The sequence below is a fragment of the Silene latifolia genome, chromosome 9, assembly GCF_048544455.1.
Source record: "Silene latifolia isolate original U9 population chromosome 9, ASM4854445v1, whole genome shotgun sequence".
In the NCBI taxonomy this organism is placed as follows: domain Eukaryota; kingdom Viridiplantae; phylum Streptophyta; class Magnoliopsida; order Caryophyllales; family Caryophyllaceae; genus Silene; species Silene latifolia.
In genome coordinates this window covers 9,329,229-9,351,844 of record NC_133534.1, presented here as the reverse complement: position 1 = coordinate 9,351,844, position 22,616 = coordinate 9,329,229, and the positions used below count along the sequence as shown (strand labels likewise).

Genomic DNA, 22,616 nt, shown 5'->3' with positions numbered 1-22,616 from the left:
TATGGATAACAAGACTTGTGTCAGTTTCATTCATGAGGAACAGCTCTTGAGTAATAGTCTTCGTCCCATCGTTCAACAATGCATCACTCTCATCAAGCTAGAAGGTTGGGTGGTTAAAGTGGATCATGTATTCCGAGAAGCTAATAGAGCAGCTGATTGGCTCGCTAACGAGGGAGTAATGGCAAGCACCAATGTCAACTACTATGATCATCCTCCGGACGGCCTCCGTTCGATTCTTCGTGAAGACATTCTAGGAGTAGCTATACCTCGTCTAGTTACTAGTTAATTTCGTATTTGTATCGGGGCTTTGCCCCTCTTTTGCACCAAAAAAAAAAAATATTGATGTGGGTATAATTGGCAAATCAAAATACAATAGGTCTTGGTATAGACGGGTGGGGCGTATAGACAAGTAAAAACCTCTAATACAATGGGTAGGGGGGACAAGGTGGGGCACCCCCATGTGCTTACCACTTTATGGCAAATGGGTATTTTGTGAGGGAAAATGGTATCCGTCTATACGTATAGACGGATAGTGTCCGTCTATAATGAGAATTTGTGATCAAAATATAACACGACACGAAAACATATACAAAACTTGATACAAAAGTAACGGGTTTGAGTTGAGACACAATATTCCATTTATGTACGGAGTCAGTAGTCAACACGAACACGATAATAGATTTGGTTGGGTTGGGTTCTGGTTGAAAGGTTTGTAACCCACTCGTTTACATGTGAGACGAACACGAGCACGAACCCGAATCCGACACTACATAAAACAAGTCTACCTGTTCTTTTCGACTGAATTGAACTGAAAAGATTTTATTTATAAAGAGATGAGTTGAGTTGAACGAATAGAGCTGAAATGAATTGAAATGAGCTAAAATTAAGTACAAAAATACATGACCTAATAAGTAATTATCGACACAAAATGAAAAATTGTAATCAAATACGGACGGTCACTTTTATAATTCTCCTTGTAACCACAAATCCTAACTTCGCCACTTACAAGATCGAGTATTTTTACGTGATTATTTAGATAAATAGAAGACGGTTTTATAATATTCAAAGCCACCATAAAAAGAAAGAGCCTTTGTAGGGGGCATTTTGTGGGAAGAGACGTAAGATGTTGCGTAGAAAAGAGCATTCACGACATTGGTTTGCAGCCACTAGAAAAAAGAAAAAAAGTGTAAAGAAGTAGGGCTATATTTGCATGTGTATGGAGGTAGTTGAGATTCGTGGTATGGTCCTTTTCACTTTTTCAATCAAGGACATATTCATCCCATATTCCCCTCCGTTCGTTGTAAGCAATCACATGCACAAGTTGTTCTCCTGTTCTCAACTTCTGATCATTGAGTCTTTTTGTTTGGCTTGCAAAATACCCAACTAGGATGACAAATGACAGCACCAACTAGTTTTGTGACCCGTGAAATTCACGGGTTGTTCTGTTTCTAGTGTAATACTTTAGTGATTTAATACAATAACATACTACGATCAATTCAATTTACGGTTTTCATGTTTTAAGGGTTGTATAAATTCAATTAGTCTTTTATACAACATTTTATCAGAAATTAAAATTTCATACATTAGATATACTAAGATACCCCTATCAAAACTAAAGTAACTTAATGCAAGCTAAAATGAATTAATAATATAAGTATTCATATAATCAAATTAAACAAAACTATATTATCAAACAAAGATCCCCAAAAATAGAGCATCCTCACAAATTAGATATCAAAATTTCATCAACAATTCTGAAAATAACATAAAACACACAATTAAAAATGTTATGACAAAACTAACATTTCATACCCCCATAAAAGTGAAGCTAATACAATAATAAATTGCGGAACTAAAAATTTTAAAGCAGCAACAACTTGAACAACAATTGGATCATTATTGCCGATACTTCACCTATTAAACAATATTATACAAAAAATGTTATGTCATCCCCTCAAATTTTCCACCTTTTTGTGATATTTCAAAATATATATAATAAATGCTCAAAAAATTATTAATCATCTACGATTCCACGTTGATGTCACCAATCTTTAGTTAGTATGTAAAATATAGTTTTTTAAGCAATCTTAGTATTTCACTTCTCCATATAATCTTCTTTCTTCATTAAATCATACCTATTAAAAAAAAGTAATACAATAATAGTGGAATTTGTTTTATGCAATATTATCGTTATTAAGTTAGTTTCACCTTAAGTAATGAAAAAAAGAGGGAATGATAATCAAATCGTAGAGATGTAAGTATATTTACCTTGGAAGAGTTTAACACAATAAATAATCTTGATAGCACCTAAATGAGAACAAAACAAACACATACGCGAAATTGAAAATATGAGGAACACTTCATAACCCAATGAAACTTCCAATAAAAAAAAAAAAAAAATTAGTTAATAATATCGGTGACACATACCATTCTACTAACGATAGAGATAAGAAATTTTCTGCTTACAAATTTTGCTTTCCATAAAAAATATATAAACAATTGAGGATGCGTTTTATGGCTATTAAATATTATTTTATCATTATTATCAAATTTAATATAGGTGTAAATAAAGATCAAGTTCATGACTTTTGAGCATCCATTTTTCATTATTATGAAGTTTAATATAAACATAAATATGAGAAAATGAGAAATGGTATGTAAAAGGTTTGCATTAATAATAATAATAATAATAATAACAACAACAACAATAATAATAATAATAATAATAATAATAATAATAATAATAATAATAATAAATTATTATTATTATTATTATTATTATTATTATTATTATTATTATTATTATTAAAAAATTCATGTAAACTCCACTTTCCATGAAAGTCGTTTAAAAAGTTATCTTGTATATGTAATTAAAATATGACATATTGATGATGATAGATATTTTGGTTTTCCTTTTAATTATATTTATAAATTTGTAGATATTAGTAGCTTTATAATCCAAATTATTAGATTTTTTTTATTTACTACATATCAGACCTTTTAGCTACTATATTTATGGTTAAAGAGGAGTTAGATGAACAAATTCAATGATTTAAATGATGAGAATAAATTCTTAATTTATTTTTATAATTTAAATCATGATCTTATGGTTTCTACACAAAATAAATTTTACTAAACCTTATACTGAGCTTTAATAAATTTATTAAAGTAGCCTTAATATTAAAATAGAATTTAATAGAATTTAATTATGATAATCCTACATGGCAAAAAATTAAATGTATTAAGCTGCCTTTTAACTATATAGTTAAAATATGACATATTGATGATGATAGATATTTTGGTTTTCTTTTTAATTATATTTATAAATTTGTAGATATTAGTAGCTTTATAATCCAAATTATTAGATTTTTTATTTACTATATAAGACCTTTTAGCTACTATATTTATGGTTAAGGAGTTAGATGAACAAATTGAATGATTCAAATGATGAGAGTAAATTCTTAATTTATTTTTATAATTTAAATCATGATCTTATGGTTTCCACACAAAAATAAATTTTACTAAACCTTATAATGAGCTTTAATAAATTTATTAAAGTAGCCTTAATATTAAAATATAAATTAATAGAATTTAATTATGATAATCCTACATGGCAAAAAATTAAATGTATTAAGCTGCCTTTTAACTATATAGTTAAAATATGACATATTGATGATGATAAATATTTTGGTTTTCTTTTTAATTATATTTATAAATTTGTAGATATTAGTAGCTTTATAATCCAAATTATTAGATTTTTTATTTACTATATAAGACCTTTTAGCTACTATATTTATGGTTAAGGAGTTAGATGAACAAATTGAATGATTTAAATGATGAGAGTAAATTCTTAATTTATTTTTATAATTTAAATCATGATCTTATGGTTTCCACACAAAAATAAATATTACTAAACCTTATAATGAGCTTTAATAAATTTATTAAAGTAGCCTTAATATTAACAATATAAATTAATAGAATTTAATTATGATAATCCTACATGGCAAAAAAATAAATGTATTAAGCTGCCTTTTAACTATATAGTTAAAATATGACATATTGATGATGATAGATATTTTGGTTTTCTTTTTAATTATATTTATAAATTTGTAGATATTAGTAGCTTTATAATCCAAATTATTAGATTTTGTATTTTCTATATAAGACCTTTTAGCTACTATATTTATGGTTAAGGAGGAGTTAGATAAACAAATTGAATGATTTAAATGATGAGACTAAATTCTTAATTTATTTTTATAATTTAAATCACGATCTTATGGTTTCCACATAAAAAAAATATTACTAAACCTTATAATGAATTTTAATAAATTTATTAAAGTAGCCTTAATATTAACAATATAAATTAATAGAATTTAATTATGATAATACTACATGGCAAAAAATTAAATGTATTAAGTTGCCTTTTAACTATATAGTATAGATTATATAGATTTATAGATGTGGCATTCGTAATGCACGCGTGGCTTTTTTTTCGCCTATGTGGCTTTTTCTACGTGGCCTTTTAAGGTTACCCTTTTAATATAGTTTTATAGATTGAAAAATGTATTGGGCTTAGACCAGGGAAAATGTATTGGGCTTAGACCAGTAAACGCGTCAATCGGGTTGAGTACAGATCGAGTCATTGTAAATCGGGTCAATTCTGGATTTGCAAGAATTCGAGCCGGTCGATAAGTTACTTCGAGTCGATTTCGGGACAATTATGATTAGGTTTTTATGGGATATTAATTATGATCTTCGAATCGATTTCGGGACAATTATGATTAGGTTTTTATGGGATATTAATTATGACCAGGGAGCTACAATTAAACCTGACAAATAGGTTATACGCGTTGGGTTCAGGTCGGGTCATTTCGGGTCAACATGTCCTCGGGTCGCTTTCGGTTCGGGTCACTTTTGGGTCGGGTCGTTCTGAGTCATTTCGGGTCACGATTTTGCATTAATTCAGTTATTTTGATTCAGTCGGGTCATTTTGGGTCACTCAAGTTGGGTCACTTTCGAGTCGGGTCTTTCGGGATACATTTCAAGTCATTTTGAGGTCCCGGCTCAACCTTATCGGGTCAGGTCAGGTCTAGTTACAATAAATAATTTGGTGGGGTTAATTCAGATTTAGGTCAAGTTGAGTCCTCAATTTGGGTGTCGAGTCGAGTCATTCAAGTCGGGTCAATATGGCCGAGTCTAAAGTAGACCAGACAAAATTGACCCTACCCGAAAGACCAACCCGACACCCAAACTGAATGCCCAAACATCACCTTTAATCGGATTGATTTGAACCAATGACATAACCCAAATGTGTATTACTGCTGCAAACTAATTATAATCCATAATTTGAAGATAATAAACTCGAAAATGACCTAACCCATTACCCAACCCGAATTATAACAAACTCGAAAAATAACCCGGTCCAAATTGAGTCGACCCAAACCCGATTCGGTTGACCCGTTTATGAGGTCAAAGTAGTATAGACTACATCACATGGTGACATAATTCACATAATAGGGTTTATAACTTGATTCACACACTCCCTCCGTCACTCACCTCTCCCAGGCAGCCCCCTCTTCCTAAACCCCATCAACTATCATCACTCCATTGAAGCTGCAAGCCTGCAACAATGTCGCAATCGTTGGAACTGCTATTAATTCAATTCTTAATGCCGGATAACGATGCGAGAAGACAAGCAGAAGATCAAATTAAGCGATTAGCGAAAGACCCACAAGTTGTTCCTGCATTGATTCATCATCTTCGCACTGCGAAAACTCCGAATGTTCGACAACTTGCTGCTGTTTTGCTTCGGAAGAAGATTACTGGGCATTGGGCTAAGCTTAATTCTCAACTTCGTCAGCTTGTTAAACAGTCTCTTATTGAGAGTATTACTCTTGAGTATAGGTTCGGGTTTTATTCTCACTGTTATCGATTATTTGTTTACCTTTGATTAGAATACGCCTCGTATTGTTTTGGAGTATTGGGGTTGTGGTTGTAGTTGTAGTTTGTGTGTTATCGCATTACTCCCTCCGTTTCAATCATTTGTTTATCTTTTATTAAATTCCGCTTGCAGCGAATAAAAAGGTTAAACAAATGATTAGGACGGAATGGGTGAGGGAGGGAGTATTGTTGTTTTGAAGAATTGAGGTTGTGCTCGTAGTTGGTGTGCTATTGTAGTATTGACATCCATTTTTGAGTTTGGGATAGTGGCGGAACTAGGATTTGTAGTTAGAGGGCGGAAAATTTATGGGTTATAGAACAAAGTGAATTCGAAAGATTGAAAATTTGAACTAAAATGTTCAATTTTTTTATTGCCAGGATCGACCTCCTGCTAATTCGTAGTTTCGCCACTCGTTGGGATGAAACGAGTTTAATGGGAATGTGGGACATTTGGTTCTTTAGTTAGTTTGAATTTTCCGTTTCTAATGGTGAGTTATGATTTGAAGTTAGGGAGCAATCTGGGATGACTCGGAATCTATTTTTTGGCTCGTTAGCTGATTTGAGTTTTCCATTTCTAATGCAGTCATTTGGCAGAGCCATGATTTGTAGTTAGGGGTTAGGGAGCTTATCATAGATTGAAAATTCTAGGGGGGGGGGGGGGGGGTTATTACTTTTATAAAGTAACTAAGAGATGCTAGGGTATGATGATGTTGTTCTTGTTGTTGTTGTTTAGATAGTTTGAAATGATGGAAAGGTCTTCAGGTTAAATTTTGAGAAGCTGGTTAACTGTGTTATTGTTGGTTGCAGTCCACCTGTGAGACGAGCAAGTGCAAATGTGGTCAGCGTCGTTGCTAAATATGCTGTTCCTGCTGGAGAGTGGCCTGACTTGCTGCCCTTTCTCTTTCAGTGCAGTCAGAGTGCTCAAGAGGATCACAGGGAGGTCGGTTTTTCTTAACGTTGTTTTATATTCTGATTTTGTGTAACATGCGATATGGCTTCTAGATTATGTCACCATGTATTGTAGTCAGGTGTTAAATTGACCTCTTGTTTGCTTTGGTCAGTATATTTGTTTGTTTTTGCTTTAGCTGCTATAATGAAAGTAAGGTGTTGATGCTATTTGCTATAGTTGAAGGTAGCTGATATGGGCAATGTGTCGGCATCGGACCTAACTACATTTTTAGGTTCCTTATTATCAGAGTGGACTTAGCCATTGAAGTGTTCTAATCAAGAATTAACAGATTAAGCTAGAATATTGTAAGTTATGCTCCAAACTTGCACATTGTTTTGCCAAAGGTGCTATGCAAGAAATATGGAGCTTCCCCTTGGTGATTAGTTTTGGGTTATTCAAAAATCAACACTGTACTGAAAAAAAAAATGATAATCCTCTAACCTGCTCCGCAAGAGTCCTGAGTCCTGACCATGATGAATTCCTTCATCGCAAAGAGAATCAGCAGGGGAACATCTTTTACCGATTTTAGACTAGGACTGTCAGAACACAGAGACAAGTACATAGCACAATTAGGAAATATAGCTCCTTAGTCCTAACAACAAAGTTCAATTCCGCTTCTCTATTCAAATTCTGAAAATTGGATTAGACTTTTGATATGTGATCTTGATCATCCATTTTGTGCTCTAAAATCAATGCAAGTGCCGAGTGGCAAAGTATATTCACCTTGGACCATATCCTTCTTTTTGACCTCCAACTGAGACATCTTTGGTATATCAGTACCTGCTTAAGCATTTTCTGTAGTATGTTAGTCACTTGGCGTGCTATCTAAGGGCATTTTGTTAAGGAGAGAAAATTTGTTAGGACCAAATTATCAATCAGTAACTCTTTATAAACACTAACCTGCTTATTTTTATTTGAGAGCGACAACTCCCAAAGAGATGGTCTCATGGCCATCTCACTGCTGTACCCATAGGCGACATCAGGCCCTAGGCTTCTGGAAAGCAACATCAATGTCTCCAGTTTGTTCCAACTTGCACGTGTGGGAGTAGCGTCATGCATTTCACGCATCTATTTGTTGACCAGTTCACGATGAATTGTGATACCTTAATCTGGATCATTTTGATTATATTGACTCTTCTCTCAGCTTTTTGGAAATGTAAATCAGTTAGCAACTTAGCATGCAAGATGCACTGTGAGGAACAATTATTATTATTATTAATTTTTTTTTTTTGTGTGGAATTATGAACAAGATAGATCTGTGTCCCTGTGTGTTCATGACTACTTCAGTGATTACTTTCTGCACTCAGCAGCAGCCGTTACTGAATGATTGCAGCATGTTGCGTTGCTCATTATCTCTGCAAAATGTAGGAATGTTTCTTGTTTGTTTTACTGCAGGAGATACCACCTTTGGTTCTTGAATTTTCATGTGTTTTCGTTTTGTTAATTAGTTGCTCAACTATGCTGAAAATAGTGCGTGTGTACCACAATACCACATCCCCTTTCCTCCTATCCCTACCTTCTTTCTGTTGGAATACATCTGTATAGGCGTATAGCCATTCTTCTAGTTATGTGAAGTTTTTGTTTTTCTATCACAATGTAACAATATGAATAGTAGTAATGAGTTATGTGTTGTACACTTTTATATTTTACCTCTCGTGGGTCTATCTCTCTCCGTGTTTTTTGTTGTTTCACATGGTTTCCTATGCTAAGATTTTTGTGCTAAGAGAATCCATATTTTGGTTGTGTTTTCAGGTTTCATTGATTCTATTCAGTTCATTGACTGAAACAATAGGTGATACATTTCGACCATACTTTACAGATCTTCAGAATCTTCTGTTGAAGTGTTTGCAGGACGAGGCTAGTAGCCGTGTTAGAGTAGCAGCACTCAAGTAATCATTTTTTTTCATAAATCTCATTTTTCTGCTCTAGGAAATGACAGTTGTTTGATGTTTTTTTAATATAATATATTTTTGTCAATCAGGGCTGTGGGATCTTTCTTAGAGTTCACGAATGATGCATCAGAAGTGGTAAGGTCATCCTGATTTTCTGATCGTGATGCATAATATTTCGGAAAATATCACTTAATTTAATTCTTTTTTCCAAATTCACTTCAGTTCAATTCATTAATCATTTTTAGCTCAATCAATCAATTACAATGCTCATAACTTAAAATACATTTACTTGCTTTGTTAATGTATCAATGTAGTTGTTATTGGAATGGTTATGACTTATATGGTTATACCAGCTAACAAGCCCAAATTATAGTTGAATGAGGTACATTGGATATGATCCTGTAAATTAATTTAGCCGAACTATGTTGAGTCCAATTTAGTTAAATAGATTTTAACTCCATAGTCAATTGAGGACCCGAGGTCCTGAACTACAAAGCCCTGATATTTTCTGGCCTTGTATCTAAAATATTTTTCTCATCTATTTTTCTTTCCTGTTTTATATTTTATCGAAAAGAAAATGTGAAAACCTGGCAACTCTTTTTATAATTAGGTCCTATCACAACATTTGAAAATTGAAAGATGCTCTGAAATTAAATCGGTCTTCACATATGTCAGGTCAGATTTCGAGATTTCATACCTGGCATTTTACATGCGGCAAGACAGTGTATTGCCTCCGGTGAAGAGGATGTGGCAGTGATTGCCTTCGAAATATTTGATGAGCTGATTGAGTCACCTGCACCTCTTCTTGGGGACTCTGTTAAATCCATAGTGCAGTTTTCTCTTGAAGTTTGTTCTAATCAGACTTTGGATATAAGTACACGTCATCAGGTTAGAGATTATGATATTGCACAATTCACTATTCATTTATTGTATGGTTTTCTTGTGTTCTTTCATACAAATGTTATGCTTACGTTTCCTTACTTTTGTCCGTGCTTAATCAGGCTATTCAAATAATCTCGTGGTTGGCAAAATACAAATGTAATTCTCTTAAAAAACATAAGTTGGTTGTACCAATTTTGCATGTTGTCTGCCCACTACTTGCGGAAACAGGAGACAAGGATGATGACGATGACGACCTAGCCCCCGATAGGGCTGCTGCTGAAGTCATTGACACAATGGCATTGAACCTTCCAAAACAAGTTTTCCCGCCAGTTTCTGAATTCGCATCGATAAGTAGTCAAAATGCTGATCCAAAGTACCGGGAGGCTGCCGTCACTGCTTTGGGGGTCATCTCCGAGGGCTGTTTGGACTTGATGAAAAGTAATCTGAAGCCTGTTCTTCATATAGTTTTGGGGTCTTTGAGGGACCAAGAGCAGATGGTGAGAGGTGCTGCTTCATTTGCATTAGGGCAGTTTGCTGAATACTTACAGCCTGAGATTATCTCTCATTATGAGAGTGTTCTACCTTGCATATTGAATGCTTTGGAGGACGCATCTGATGAAGTAAAGGTACGAGTTAAGACGACATATATCTTTTGTTATTTGGTAAAACTAGTCATATCTGTTTCTTTTTCTTTTTTTGGAAAGGGAGCGACAAGACTCGAGAGTACTTTAGTTGCTCACGAGTTAGGAATTTAGGTCATGAGCGCCACACCTCATTGACTTTACCAAATTGAGTGACATCTGCGAAGTTAGTTATATTTTGTGGTTGAGCTCTGTGAGTTGCTTTCACAGGAGAAGTCATACTATGCTTTGGCTGCCTTTTGTGAAAACATGGGTGAGGAAATCCTTCCCTTTATTGATCCCTTGATGAACAAGCTTCTGTCAGCCCTTCAAAACAGCCCCAGAAAGTTGCAAGAGACTTGCATGGTGAGATCATTTATCCTGTTTTAAGTTTGCTTCCCTATTGTTTTATTCATCTTAGTGTCGTGTCATTTCCTGTAGTTTGAAATGTTCCATCTTATTTTTCCTTCCAGTCTGCAATTGGTTCTGTAGCATCTGCAGCCGAGCAAGCTTTCATGCCATATGCAGAGAGTGTTCTGGAGCTGATGAAAACTTTTATGATTCTGACAAATGATGAGGACCTACGATCACGAGCAAGGTCAACTGAGTTAGTGGGTATTGTTGCAATGTCAGTTGGTAGGGCAAGGATGGAGCCTATTTTACCTCCATACATTGAAGCTGCAATTGCTGTAAAATTTTCTTTTGCTGTTCATTCATTTTACACATGACTCCCTATTTTACCAAGACTTACTCTGTCCCCATTTATTTCAGGGTTTTGCATTGGAATACAGTGAGCTACGAGAATACACCCACGGATTTTTCAGCAACGTTGCGGAAATTCTTGATGATGGCTTTGTGAAGGTAACTCTCTAACTATGAATCTCTCATCTTGTTTATATTCATTATAGGTTTTTTTTGTCAAACACTACCTAAAGTTTATCTCCGTTTGCGAAGAATTGCATAAAGTTTTTTTTTGTCAAACACTACCTACTAATTACCAAATTTTGTCAAACACTACCAAAAGCAGACTTCCGACTGAAAAAGTTAAATTTCCTTTATTGACTGATGTCATCAAATGACAAGTTTCTCCTTTATTTTGTTCGTTTTCCCACTCTTCTTGATGTGCTAATCCTAACTTCTAATTAGATAAGCCTAGCCTAGATCTACAATTTATTCATTGCCATCGTCCTTTTACTTGTCAATGTAGTAGGGTATCTTCTGTCGTTCTCTATCACCTTAATTGCTTTGCCATTTCGAGGACAACCCAATTGGCCATACAGCTTCTCTAAAGTAAATAAAGAATCACTTCATACTTTAGTTCCTTAAAACCCACATTGTTTTATCATTGTTTTGTTTGATTGTGCAAGCCACATATATCTAAGTCAAGATTATAATGTTTAAGCTGGAAATTTCCTTGAAGTTTGCTGGAACTGCATTTTCCCATCTGTAAGGGGTTTCTTGGTATTGCTATTGTGAGGAATTGGTTATGACAAATGGTGGGAAAAAAAGGAAAATTAGTTTTCGTATACAATGGCACATTACTCCATTAGTCAATTGCAAAAGTTACTTTTTGACGGAAATATACTTTTGGAGTTTTGGTAGTCTTTGGCAAAAGATAGAACTTTAGGTCATTTAGGTCAGTCTTTACAAATCGGAGTGTCAGACAAAAAACTCCATATTCATTATTATATCTGATATTATGTTGAATGGTGAGTTGGAAAAAAATGTGGATTCATATTGTGGGACCGCAAGGCTTTAGTTTGGACTTTGAGTACAAGTAAGACCAAATATCATGGCGCAGTTTCATTGGAAATTAAGGCGGGAAGGTAGGGGATATCACCAAAGATGTAAAAGTTGTTCAGCAGTTTTGGACATGTGAGAAGAAGACAAAGTCCACTTGAAGAGTAGGAGGTTTGAAGATTGGGGAAGTGATGAATTTGTGAGGCTAGGGCCTAGGAGAATACCCGTAAAAAACATGTATACAATTAGAAATGATATTAGTATTTGGGAGTGAAACATATGTAACATTTGGGATGGTAACGTGTAGGGTAATAATCCATGGATTCCATGCTCACAATGTAATTTGATTTTTCGTGTAATATTTCTTTATCATTTCACTTTAGTTTTCAAGCCATCTTCTTTTCAGATAATTCCTTTTTCCCATTTTTTTCCAATATTTTGAGCTACCTTTTTCTCTTCATTTTTTTCTTTTCACTTACTATTCTCATTGCAATCTCTGTCTAACTCACATCTGAAATGTATTTCACGTTCTTTAATCGTCTCTTTCTTTCTGCTCATACTTTTATCATTATTGTTGTAATTGTCCTTTATCATCATCATTGGGGATAATACTTTGTTGTTGCATTCATTGCTCAATGGGTGGATAAACTAATTATTCAACAACTCAAATGCAGTATCTTCCACATGTTGTGCCTCTAGCATTTTCTTCCTGCAATCTTGACGATGGTTCAGCTATTAATATTGATGAATCTGATGGTGATGAAAATGTGAATGGATTTGGTGGAGTTTCCTCAGATGATGAAGTTCATGACGAACCTAGAGTAAGGAATATCAGTATTCGAACAGGAGTTTTGGATGAAAAAGCAGCCGCAACTCAAGCACTTGGACTGTTTGCATTGCATACGAAAAGCTTTTACGCTCCGTATCCTTTTTTTTGGCCCAAATAGCGATGTCTGTTTGCTTTGATTGGACCTCCCCGCGGAAAAATTCATGTAGAATCCTTAATTTGGTTTCCATAGGTACTTTGAAGAGACTTTGAAAATTTTGGTGCGTCATTCTGCTTACTTTCATGAGGATGTAAGACTTCAGGCCATTACTTCATTGAAAAGTAAGTAGCTCTTATCAGACGGTGATTTTTCCCCTCTTTGGTCTGTACTGTCATACTGAATCATTAATAAACTTCTCAGCCTTTTGTGTTGATTCTTCAAAATCTTTTCGTTGACTGCTATCATGGACTTTGCAATTTGCATTACACTGCTTCCACTATTAATGCTTTCACTCAGGCCAGGAGGCATCATTACAGACCGCCTTACCTCTATACGAATAAAGTGGCTGTTCCCTTAAACCCATGATGTGAAGTTAATCGCAGATAGTATAACAAACCCTCCTCACTCTGCTTGCTATGACTGCCTTTTCAAAAGTACTCGCGTATTGGTGATATAAGCAGTTTAGTGAGTCATTTTCATCTATTCCGTTATAAACCCAATCAAAAAATGCCGAATCTATTGACTCCAATAATAAATCTGTTGACTGCTATCTTTTTTTAGGCTACAGCAACCCATTTGATTCTAAAATCCTTTCCCAGTTGAAGCCAGCTGCCACTAGCTTTTATGTGCTGTTGAACTTTATTGTTGTTTTCTACTTTTATGCTCAGTAGCAATTCTTAAGCTTACATCAGCTCGTTCAATTTTGTGGATGTCGACGTTTTAAGGACTTTTTCTCTTTTTGCCCACATTTTTCATTGGCTTAGCATAAGTTTATTAGGTTGTCTCAACATTCATAAATCTTCACAAAAATGAAACTTTTGCTTGGTTTATCATACAATGTAGTATTGAGCCCTTTTAGTGTGATACTAACTCTATTTACTTCTAATGCATCACATGCTTTGCCTACAGATATGTTTACAGCAGCACAGGCAATTTTCCAAGGGCATTCTGTGAGTGTTCTACTGGCCAATTATACTTTTCATGGCTTCAGTTATTACTTAATGCACATTGGATTAAGCCTAGAAGGCATAGCAAATAATAAGTGGCCTTTTAGTCATATTCATGTTATTTCTGTTTTAGTTGGGTGGGAGGTGGGGGCTAGGGTACAAAACGGAGCTCAATTTTTGCTCAAAACAAGTTCTGCACACTATTGATGTCTGCATACCTTGTTCATTAGGAGTTGTGGTCTTAATAAGTCTGCATTTTTTGTCTTTTGCAGGATGGGTCAGCAAAGGCAAATGAAGTTCTTGGTAATAACTGCATTAGATGGCTCTTTTTTATATTTCTGACTTAAATGGGTTGCTGTAGCCTGTAGGCCCTTAACTGACGCTCTTTCCGTTTTATCAGATACTGTCTTGAACATATATATTAAGACCATGGAAGAGGATGATGACAAAGAAGTTGTAGCTCAAGCTTGTATGGGAATAGCAGACGTCCTCAAGGATATTGGATATGTTGAGACTTGTTAGTATTCACATATTGCTTTCTATTGCTGTTTAACACAATCACATCCTCGTGAAATCAAAAGCAAATCATTTGTTTTTTTCTGGTGTCAGATATGCCTCGGCTAGTTGATGCAACATTATTGTTGCTTAATGAGCAGTCAGCATGTCAGCAAATAGAGTCAGACAGTGACATTGATGAAGATGACAGTAAGCATGATGAAGTCTTGATGGATGCAGTTTCTGACCTTCTTCCTGCTTTTGCTAAAGCAATGGGTCCTCATTTTGCCCCCATTTTTGCCAAGCTTTTTACTCCCCTGATGAAATTTGCGGTGGGTTGTTTCTGTACAAGATATCTGTACAATGCCATCTTGTTCTTTTTTTTTTTTGGACTCTCATTTTTTGGTTGTGCAGAAAGCCTCACGACCTCCCCAAGATCGCACCATGGTAGTTGCAACCCTCGCAGAAGTGGCACAAAACATGGGTCCACCTATTGCAGAATATGTTGATGTAATAAATCTCCTAGGACTTTTATATACTTTTTTTGCGATTTATTTCCAAAGGTGAAAAAACTCGTCATTCTTATTTTGGAATATGATGGGATAAAGCCAAATGACTCACGAAAAGCCTGTAAGGCTGTGCACATCGCACCCTTCTTACCTTGCCATGGGCAGGAGCCTTTTTAGGCATGGGGTGATGATTTGATTGTAAATTTTGATAATAGACCTTATTGAGTGTTTGTTTTTCTTCTTTTCATTTCTACCAACGTTATTACCAGCAGAATATTTGTGACTGATATAGATTTGAACCATGAACAGATGGTGATGCCGTTGGCAGTAAAAGAATTACTGTCTTCGGATGCAACTAACAGGAGGAATGCAGCTTTTTGTGTTGGGGAGTTTTGCAGAAATGGTGGTGAAGCAGTGCTAAAGTATACCCTTTTTTTTGTTTCATGTTCTTGTTCATAGCATGTTATCTATTACCGCCAAAAAAACACCCGTATTTTCTACTATGTATTTTCACTCTCTTGTTCAAATATATAGTATAAAGTTTTTTTGTTATGCATACAAGTATGTCATAAAGTTGAGCTTACCGTGCGTTAAAAAAAAGGCGTAACTCAAGTCTTCATCCATTCGTTTTGTCTAACATGTTTTTCTTTCATTTATATAGATATTATGGCGATGTCTTGAGAGGCCTCCATTCCCTTTTTGGTGAATCTGAACCGGATAATGCTGTGAGGGATAATGCGGCTGGTGCTGTTGCAAGGATGATTATGGTTCACCCTGAAAATATCCCATTGAGTCAGGTGAGTGCTTCAACTCCTTTTTTTTTCTTTTTAAATTAAATTTCTTCTTTTATGCCTCTTTAATGCTCTTTAATAATTGTTTCGTAGGTGCTCCCTGTTTTTCTAAAAGCTCTTCCTTTAAAAGAAGATCACGAGGAATCAGTGGCTGTTTACAGCTGTGTCTGTAATCTAATTTTATCATCAAATCCTCAGGTAAAATGTTGTACATTTGTACTTGTGAATTGATTAATTTGTCGTCGACACACTAATCCCCTTTTTTTGAATATAAATGTGCAGATACTGACTATGGTTCCAGATTTGGTCAATCTATTTGCGGAAGTTGCATTATCTCCCGTAGAGACCGATGAAGTTAAAGCCCTAATAGCAAGGGCCTTTTCACACCTTATATCACTTTACGGGAATCAAATTCAACCAATATTAAGTGCCCTTTCTCCGGCTCATGCTAATGCTTTGGCCGCTCTGGCTCCAAAAAGCTGATACTTCAAATTGGCCACACTCATGGCCGTTTTGTAAATTTAGTGAAATACAAAGATGTGTACATCTAGTTCGAAGAGCAAGTGTTAAATTGCAAGACTGAAGACGAGCTCAATTATTCCCTAATGGGAATCTCACCTTCAGGTATGGTTTCCTTTATCCGGTTTACGCGGCTATAGGTTATGTGGCTATATCGAGTCCATTCCTATTATTTGAATTCGCCACATTGTTCAAGACCATTCTCTACATTTTTAATTTGGGTAAGAAATAACTAGCAAAAACAAATCATGCATTTTTGCGCTTCAAGCTTCTCCCACATAATTTTGATACCAAAAACTTCGGTCGAAAAGCAAAGTCAGTGAACTCAAATGAATCAAGGATGTAAGAAAACTGCATCTTACATCTTACTGTTTTTTTTTTGTTGTTTGCCAATAAATTGCAGGCTTGTGATGATCGTCCCAACATTCCAACATATTTTCTTGCTTGCCCGCGTGAATTTATATTTTCTTTCTGAAGTTCCTTTGGATTTTTGGGTGGTTTTTTGTGTTACAGGTTTTGAGTTCTCAGGAAGTGAAGTTTTGTATTCTTTATTTATTTTTGATTTTTGGGTAATATATACTGATGGGAATCTCACCCTTTGTATACTATATGTGTGCTGTTCTTCGACATTTTATTTATATTACATGGTTTTGTTTTGGCTTCTCCTCATTTACATTTAGCAATCGTGGTGTGCGAGGCTGCGAGCCACATAACTTAAGTTGAATCTCTGTTAACTTAGTTGGTAAAGAAGCCGCATGGGATGATATTTCTGATCTTTAATCTAATTCAACCGGCATCAAGATTCAAGACTATTAACGTGGCTCGTTTTGCACCAAAATGAAATTCTTGCAATAGAGCTTTGAAGGTTATTTTAGCTACTGTTAAGACAATTGCTTGTGGTGTTCGGGATCATATTTTGTTTTCAAATGCAATATTTGAGTGTAACTAAGAACATAATCGATCCCATGTTAAAGAGGATATTTGGCTATTCTCAGAAAAACTTGGTTGATTGCTTAAAGGAATTGATAATGGTATTCATATTAACAAAGTGCATCGGTCTTTTTTAAGTCTCGTGTTAAGAACTCTTGAATGAGAGCAATAGTGCGTGGGAAATGACTTGTTTTGGTTGCGGAGTCTTGCACATTTTGGAAAGCCAAAGCTTTAATAATTTGTAAGGTTTGTAATTTTTTATGTTACTTCGTTAATTCAAATCCAAATAACTCATTCACAATTTTTTTACCTGTTTATAAATATATTCTAGAAAATATAAATACATAATCCATAATTGTTTGTCGGCTTGCCGCTAGACCTGTCGAACAGGCCAGGTGTTTCGAGTTTGGTCATTTCCGATTTGAGTTATTTTCAAAGTATTTTTCCGAGTTATTTTTGAGCGGGTTTCGTTCAGTTTATCCGCCTTGACTCAAAAGTCAAAGGTAGTTAATGAGCCTTCAAGTGTGGTATTTCAGGGCTCTTAACTAACACGGTGACTCCGCAAACTGCAAAAAAGTCAAGCTGATAATTCATTCTTCTTCAATTTCTTCATACATTCAACAATGGAGAAACGTGCTCTATACATTTCCGCCATTTTAATCCTCACCTTCATCGTCTTGATGATCGTCACTCCTAAAATTCCTCAAAATCAAGAATACCACAACTTCGCTGATCAACGCACTTTTTTCGGTACACTCTTTTTAACCTAATTTCCCCAATTTTGAAATCACACTTCGCTTTTTCGCGACTTCGATTTTGTTTTAGTTTGTTTCGTTTTAGTTGTTTAGTTTGATTCAGTTTCTTACTGTTTATGCTACGAGGTTTCTGCTTTTGAGATTATTTCAATTAATCGTGCTTCCTTAAGTTACTTTTGTGTGATTTCCCCCCTTTTTTAGAGGTATTTGATCGTAGTTTATTATACGATAATACTTTGAATCCGTTGGAAACTTCTGTTTTGTTAATTGAAACCCTAATTGAGCTGGTATATGTAACGTTGACCCGAATTTCTGTGATTTCAATGACCTTATGTGGCGGCAGTGCTGTATTTATGATGCAAGTATGCAATTTGCGAGATTTGGGTGTGATGTCGGCAGTGGCGGAGCCAGGAATGTAAGTCAGCGGGGCGAAAATTTTCAGCGGGGGTGAAACGGTAATATTATAAGGGGGATTCAAAAAAATTCGAAAATTTTAACTAAAAAGTTCGAAATTTTCGAACGCCAGCGGGGGCGACCGCCCCTGCTAGCCCCTCCCTGGCTCCACCACTGGATGTCGGATTCGGTGATCTTACTGGAAATGAGGGTTGGTGCCATGAATGTGACTTTTTTTTTGGGATGGCTTGAATTTGGGGGCGTTGCATACTTGCATTTGTTGTGTGATGGAATTATGGAAACTTCAATATCTCGTTGTGCTATGGCATCTTTTACTCGCGCATATGACGTTATTTGACATCGCAAGATTACAAATTTAGCGATTGTTTATCATCAAGGCTTACTGTGTGATAAATTGGCTTGCCACAGCTATCATAGGTCTTAACGACTTCTGAATATGTGCAGGTATCCCAAATGCGCTCAATGTGGTTTCGAATTTCCCATTTCTTGTTATTGGTCTTGTAGGATTGGTACTTTGTTTTCATGGAAATTATTTCAAATTGAGGTGATTGTTTTTAGCTCCTTTTATTTGTTTTTTTAGTTGTAAATTCTAGCGATTCTTGCCAGTATGCACTATCAAGATGGTGATTTGTTTATTTTGCAGCCTGAAAGGTGAAATATGGGGTTGGAGTTTCTTCTTTATTGGTGTAGCAGCTGTTGGTTTGGGATCTTCTTATTATCATCTCAAACCCGATGATGCTACTCTTGTCTGGGATCGTTTGCCAGTGAGTTTTGTCAATTTACCGAGTATAAATATTGGCATTCCTATCATCTGCACTTGTGAAAGAATTGCCTTTGTGTTGTCACTTTGCACGCTTCTAGTTTTGCATGATCATGTGATTTAATTGTCTTTTGTATTCTTACGCAGATGACTATTGCATTCACATCTCTTGTTGCCGTTTTTATTATTGAAAGAATTGATGAGCGGAAGGGGACCATATCTATTGTACCACTCATCCTAGCAGGCATTATAAGTATTTTATATTGGCGGTAAGCCCTCAGTTCGTGTTTTGATCTGTTCTTCATTCTGCACTTTAAATTTACCTTAGTTAAGGTTTTAGCAAGGAAGAAGGTTATGTGATTTTTTGCTTATTTACTTTTTTGTTGAAGTAGTTCTTTGCATCAAATGGGTTTGGTGTTAAGTAGCAAATTACACGGTGCACAAGAGTCTAGTAGTTTAACAGTAATTGTTAATCAGCCAAAACAGTGGAGCCAGTCAGCAACAATTTAAACTTGTGGGGTTTGATTGCACAGTTTTAAAGTGGTAGGGTTAGAATTTGACAAGTGCCAAATGAATTTATTATTTTTTTTAACAGGAATGTCATTGTGAAGAGCTTTCATGCTATTTATTATTATTATTATTTTTTTTATAAAGATATACGGCCACAAAGGTCTCCAATAGTCAATTTTTGAACAGCTGGTGGCGATACAATTTCTGAAGTGCCAAATGAATGTCATAGTCCACAGAGACCACTGTCATCGGGTAAATAGTCGACAAAATGAAATTGTTGACCATATGATGACACGTCGAACCTTAGATCAAAACTACATTGAGTTGCGCGTCTGCACTGGATAATGAGTGAAACCATCTAATGATTGTAGGTAGAGTAGTGACAAATTCCATGAACCGATTACTGTCCTTTCATGGAGGTTATATTGTTTAAGGCTACAAAGCTGTCCACAACCTAACCATCAAGGTACCTTTTGATTGGAGAAAAATCCAAGAAAAGGACCTATACTATCACCACTTTTTTGTTAGGGACCTGAAGTTCCTTATCTATTAACGTCTGTTTTTCTCTCTGTTGCTTATGCTTATAATTAGCGCAAAACTATCTCGTTGCTTTTGTTCGTCTTAAACTCTGAATAATACTTCTTTCCCTTCCGAAAGATCTTATATTTCACTTACTGTGATTGATAAACCATAAATATGATAAAAAAATTATAAATGATTATGACATGATATTAAGATATTTACAATTTAATATATGACTACATAGCTTAAAATGATGTGTGGTATTTAGAAAAAAAGTACTATATAAACGCAAAATTTATTGTTAAAGTGTCAGTTTGAAGACCGCATAATTGCATAAAGTAAATACGAAGGTCACTGTGAAGGGGAGGGAGTAATCAAAACAATCCCCCTTGTACCAACATCAACTCGAGTTCCTTTTGGGATTTAGCCATAGTCAGATTCTGTTAACCTATGATGTTTCGATTACACTAGTACACTTACCCGTTTTCTCTCATTTTTGCAGCTTTTTTGATGATCTTCGCCCATATGCAGTAGTGCAATTTGCTCCATGTTTAGCCTTGCCATTGATGGCTATATTGCTCCCCCCAATGTATACACACTCTACTTACTGGCTGTGGGCTGCAGGTTTGTGGTTATTGGGGGAATTTGATTTGGTTGTCAATTTTTTGTTTTAATTCTGAAGGTTGATTTTTTTTTTTTTTTCCGTTTGCCTTCAGCGTTCTATCTTCTGGCAAAAATAGAAGAGGCAGAGGATCACCCTATCTACAACTTGACTCATCATGTTGTCAGTGGTCATACGCTAAAGCATTTATGTGCTGCTCTTGTCCCAGTATTCCTGATTCTTATGCTTGCAAAACGGACTGTTGAAACAGAGAGGTAATCTTGTTTTGTCCAGGTCCAAAATATGCAGCGTTCCTATTTTCCTTTGGTATTTCCTGTTATATATAGCTTTCACGGTTACATGAGAGGGTGCTGGTTCTTTAATTTTGATTGAAGGGCTGAGAGGCATTTCGCTAACAGGGGACCCGAAATTCTATACTACATGCATTTATGAGGCTATATATATAAGAAGTAACGGGCCCAAGTTTTTATACTACACACATTTTTGTAGCATGCTTGCCTCTCCAATACATGAATGCCATTGGTCGAGGTTGTGTAGCCGACTATGACTACGAGGAGTTGGTACTCAGTAGTTATAGTGTAGCATAGGAGGGAGGGAGGGAGGGAGGGAGGGTTTACTGGACTGAAGGAGGTTCTATCATAAGACCAATTAGCAATTGGAGGACTAGCTCAATGGTTTATTGTATTCGGTTATATTCCTCTCTGGTTCTTGTTAGTGTACATTGACATTCTCAGGGTACTTGTGACACTGACACCTATTGCAGTAAGTTCATATGTGCACTAGTGTACAACAGTATAGGTTATTTTTGATTCCAACATTTGATGTATATCACTACATTGAAGTACTTATTGTACAAACTGTGAAGGATTCGAAATCGGCGAAAGATGCAGAGCCATGTAAAAGAATCATTTGAAGATTGAAGGCATGAATGTGGACCCAGTCTCGAGTATGCTTTTAAAAGCTTTGTGGAATATTGATCCCCGTTTGTATTCCATGCTTGTTTTTCTCTAGAAGTAATTTGTTTTAGATGCTTAGTCCTACAAATATATATTTCTCTTTAGCGCCCAGGCTTTCCCTATGCTAAGTGCAGTATCATGGATTCATGGACATTTAGTTCGAACTTACAAACGATAAATTCCTCTTTGCGTCCCACCAACGTTGGCTTTCATCCGTCCTCGTTTTTTTTTCTCGTATTTATAACTCTTATGTATGTGGTTAACTATTTTTTTTTTTTTTTTTTTTTAATCTCATTTTGGGTTTTTATCTTCATGCAGGGTAAGCTTGCTCAAGACTTGGAGAATTTCATGGACTAGAGTAAAGAAAGACGGCATCGATATCGAGAGTTGCGAATATTCTCAGGTTCCCGTTGAAGAACAACGTTGAATTCGCTCACAGACATTGGTAATTGGTGAAGTGAAGTTGCCTCATGTGAAGCTTTTGCCGGTTGCCTTCAAATTGCTTGTATATACCAGTCATACTGTTACCAGGCTTAACAAGGGAACGCTTTCCAAAAAGACAAAAACACGTACGAGACTTTGTATGTATACAACATTCTCTTTCATGTTATATTATTCATTTCATCGCGAGGTTATATAACCGTCTTACTCAAGACTAACCGTTCTAAAAAGTAAAAACAAACGACTTTGAAGCAGATGTAAGATATTTTTGTAGCATGTTTTATCATTTGCTACCATGAACCAGCACCTTTTCTAAATGTAGCAAACTTTGATGCCAGTCTCGGCTATTACTCCGCCCAAATTGATTCTGTAATTGTATTCTCGTGGTGCGCGTGATGTAACCAAGTTGCTGAGAACTATCGGCATTCCATTTTTA

The 22,616-nt window shown here is 35.5% G+C and overlaps 2 protein-coding genes across 3 annotated transcripts; both read left to right on the top strand.

The window, feature by feature from the left end:
• The first annotated feature begins 5,503 nt into the window (after positions 1 to 5,503).
• Positions 5,504 to 16,930, top strand: LOC141599029 (putative importin subunit beta-4). Its single transcript, XM_074418899.1, has 21 exons — positions 5,504 to 5,904; positions 6,748 to 6,880; positions 8,642 to 8,778; positions 8,871 to 8,916; positions 9,457 to 9,669; positions 9,783 to 10,289; positions 10,515 to 10,649; positions 10,757 to 10,972; positions 11,055 to 11,144; positions 12,698 to 12,945; positions 13,043 to 13,131; positions 13,919 to 13,959; positions 14,229 to 14,259; positions 14,357 to 14,473; positions 14,566 to 14,783; positions 14,866 to 14,961; positions 15,270 to 15,382; positions 15,622 to 15,757; positions 15,845 to 15,949; positions 16,034 to 16,375; positions 16,674 to 16,930. The coding sequence occupies exons 1-20, from the start codon at positions 5,630 to 5,632 to the stop codon at positions 16,232 to 16,234; spliced, it is 3,147 nt and encodes a 1,048-aa protein (XP_074275000.1). The 5' UTR covers positions 5,504 to 5,629; the 3' UTR covers positions 16,235 to 16,375; positions 16,674 to 16,930.
• An 809-nt stretch (positions 16,931 to 17,739) lies between these two features.
• LOC141599028 (uncharacterized) lies at positions 17,740 to 22,541 on the top strand. 2 transcript variants are annotated; one of them, XM_074418898.1, is made up of 8 exons: positions 17,740 to 17,950; positions 18,814 to 18,913; positions 19,013 to 19,133; positions 19,277 to 19,398; positions 20,664 to 20,785; positions 20,878 to 21,037; positions 21,649 to 21,729; positions 22,058 to 22,149. In XM_074418898.1, exons 1-7 carry the CDS (start codon positions 17,824 to 17,826, stop codon positions 21,701 to 21,703), a joined length of 807 nt encoding a protein of 268 aa, XP_074274999.1. In that variant the 5' UTR covers positions 17,740 to 17,823; the 3' UTR covers positions 21,704 to 21,729; positions 22,058 to 22,149. The 2 variants fall into 2 exon arrangements, with proteins under 2 accessions (XP_074274999.1, XP_074274998.1); XM_074418897.1 differs by lacking the exon at positions 21,649 to 21,729 and having other exon boundaries at positions 22,058 to 22,541.
• The last annotated feature ends 75 nt before the right edge of the window (positions 22,542 to 22,616 follow it).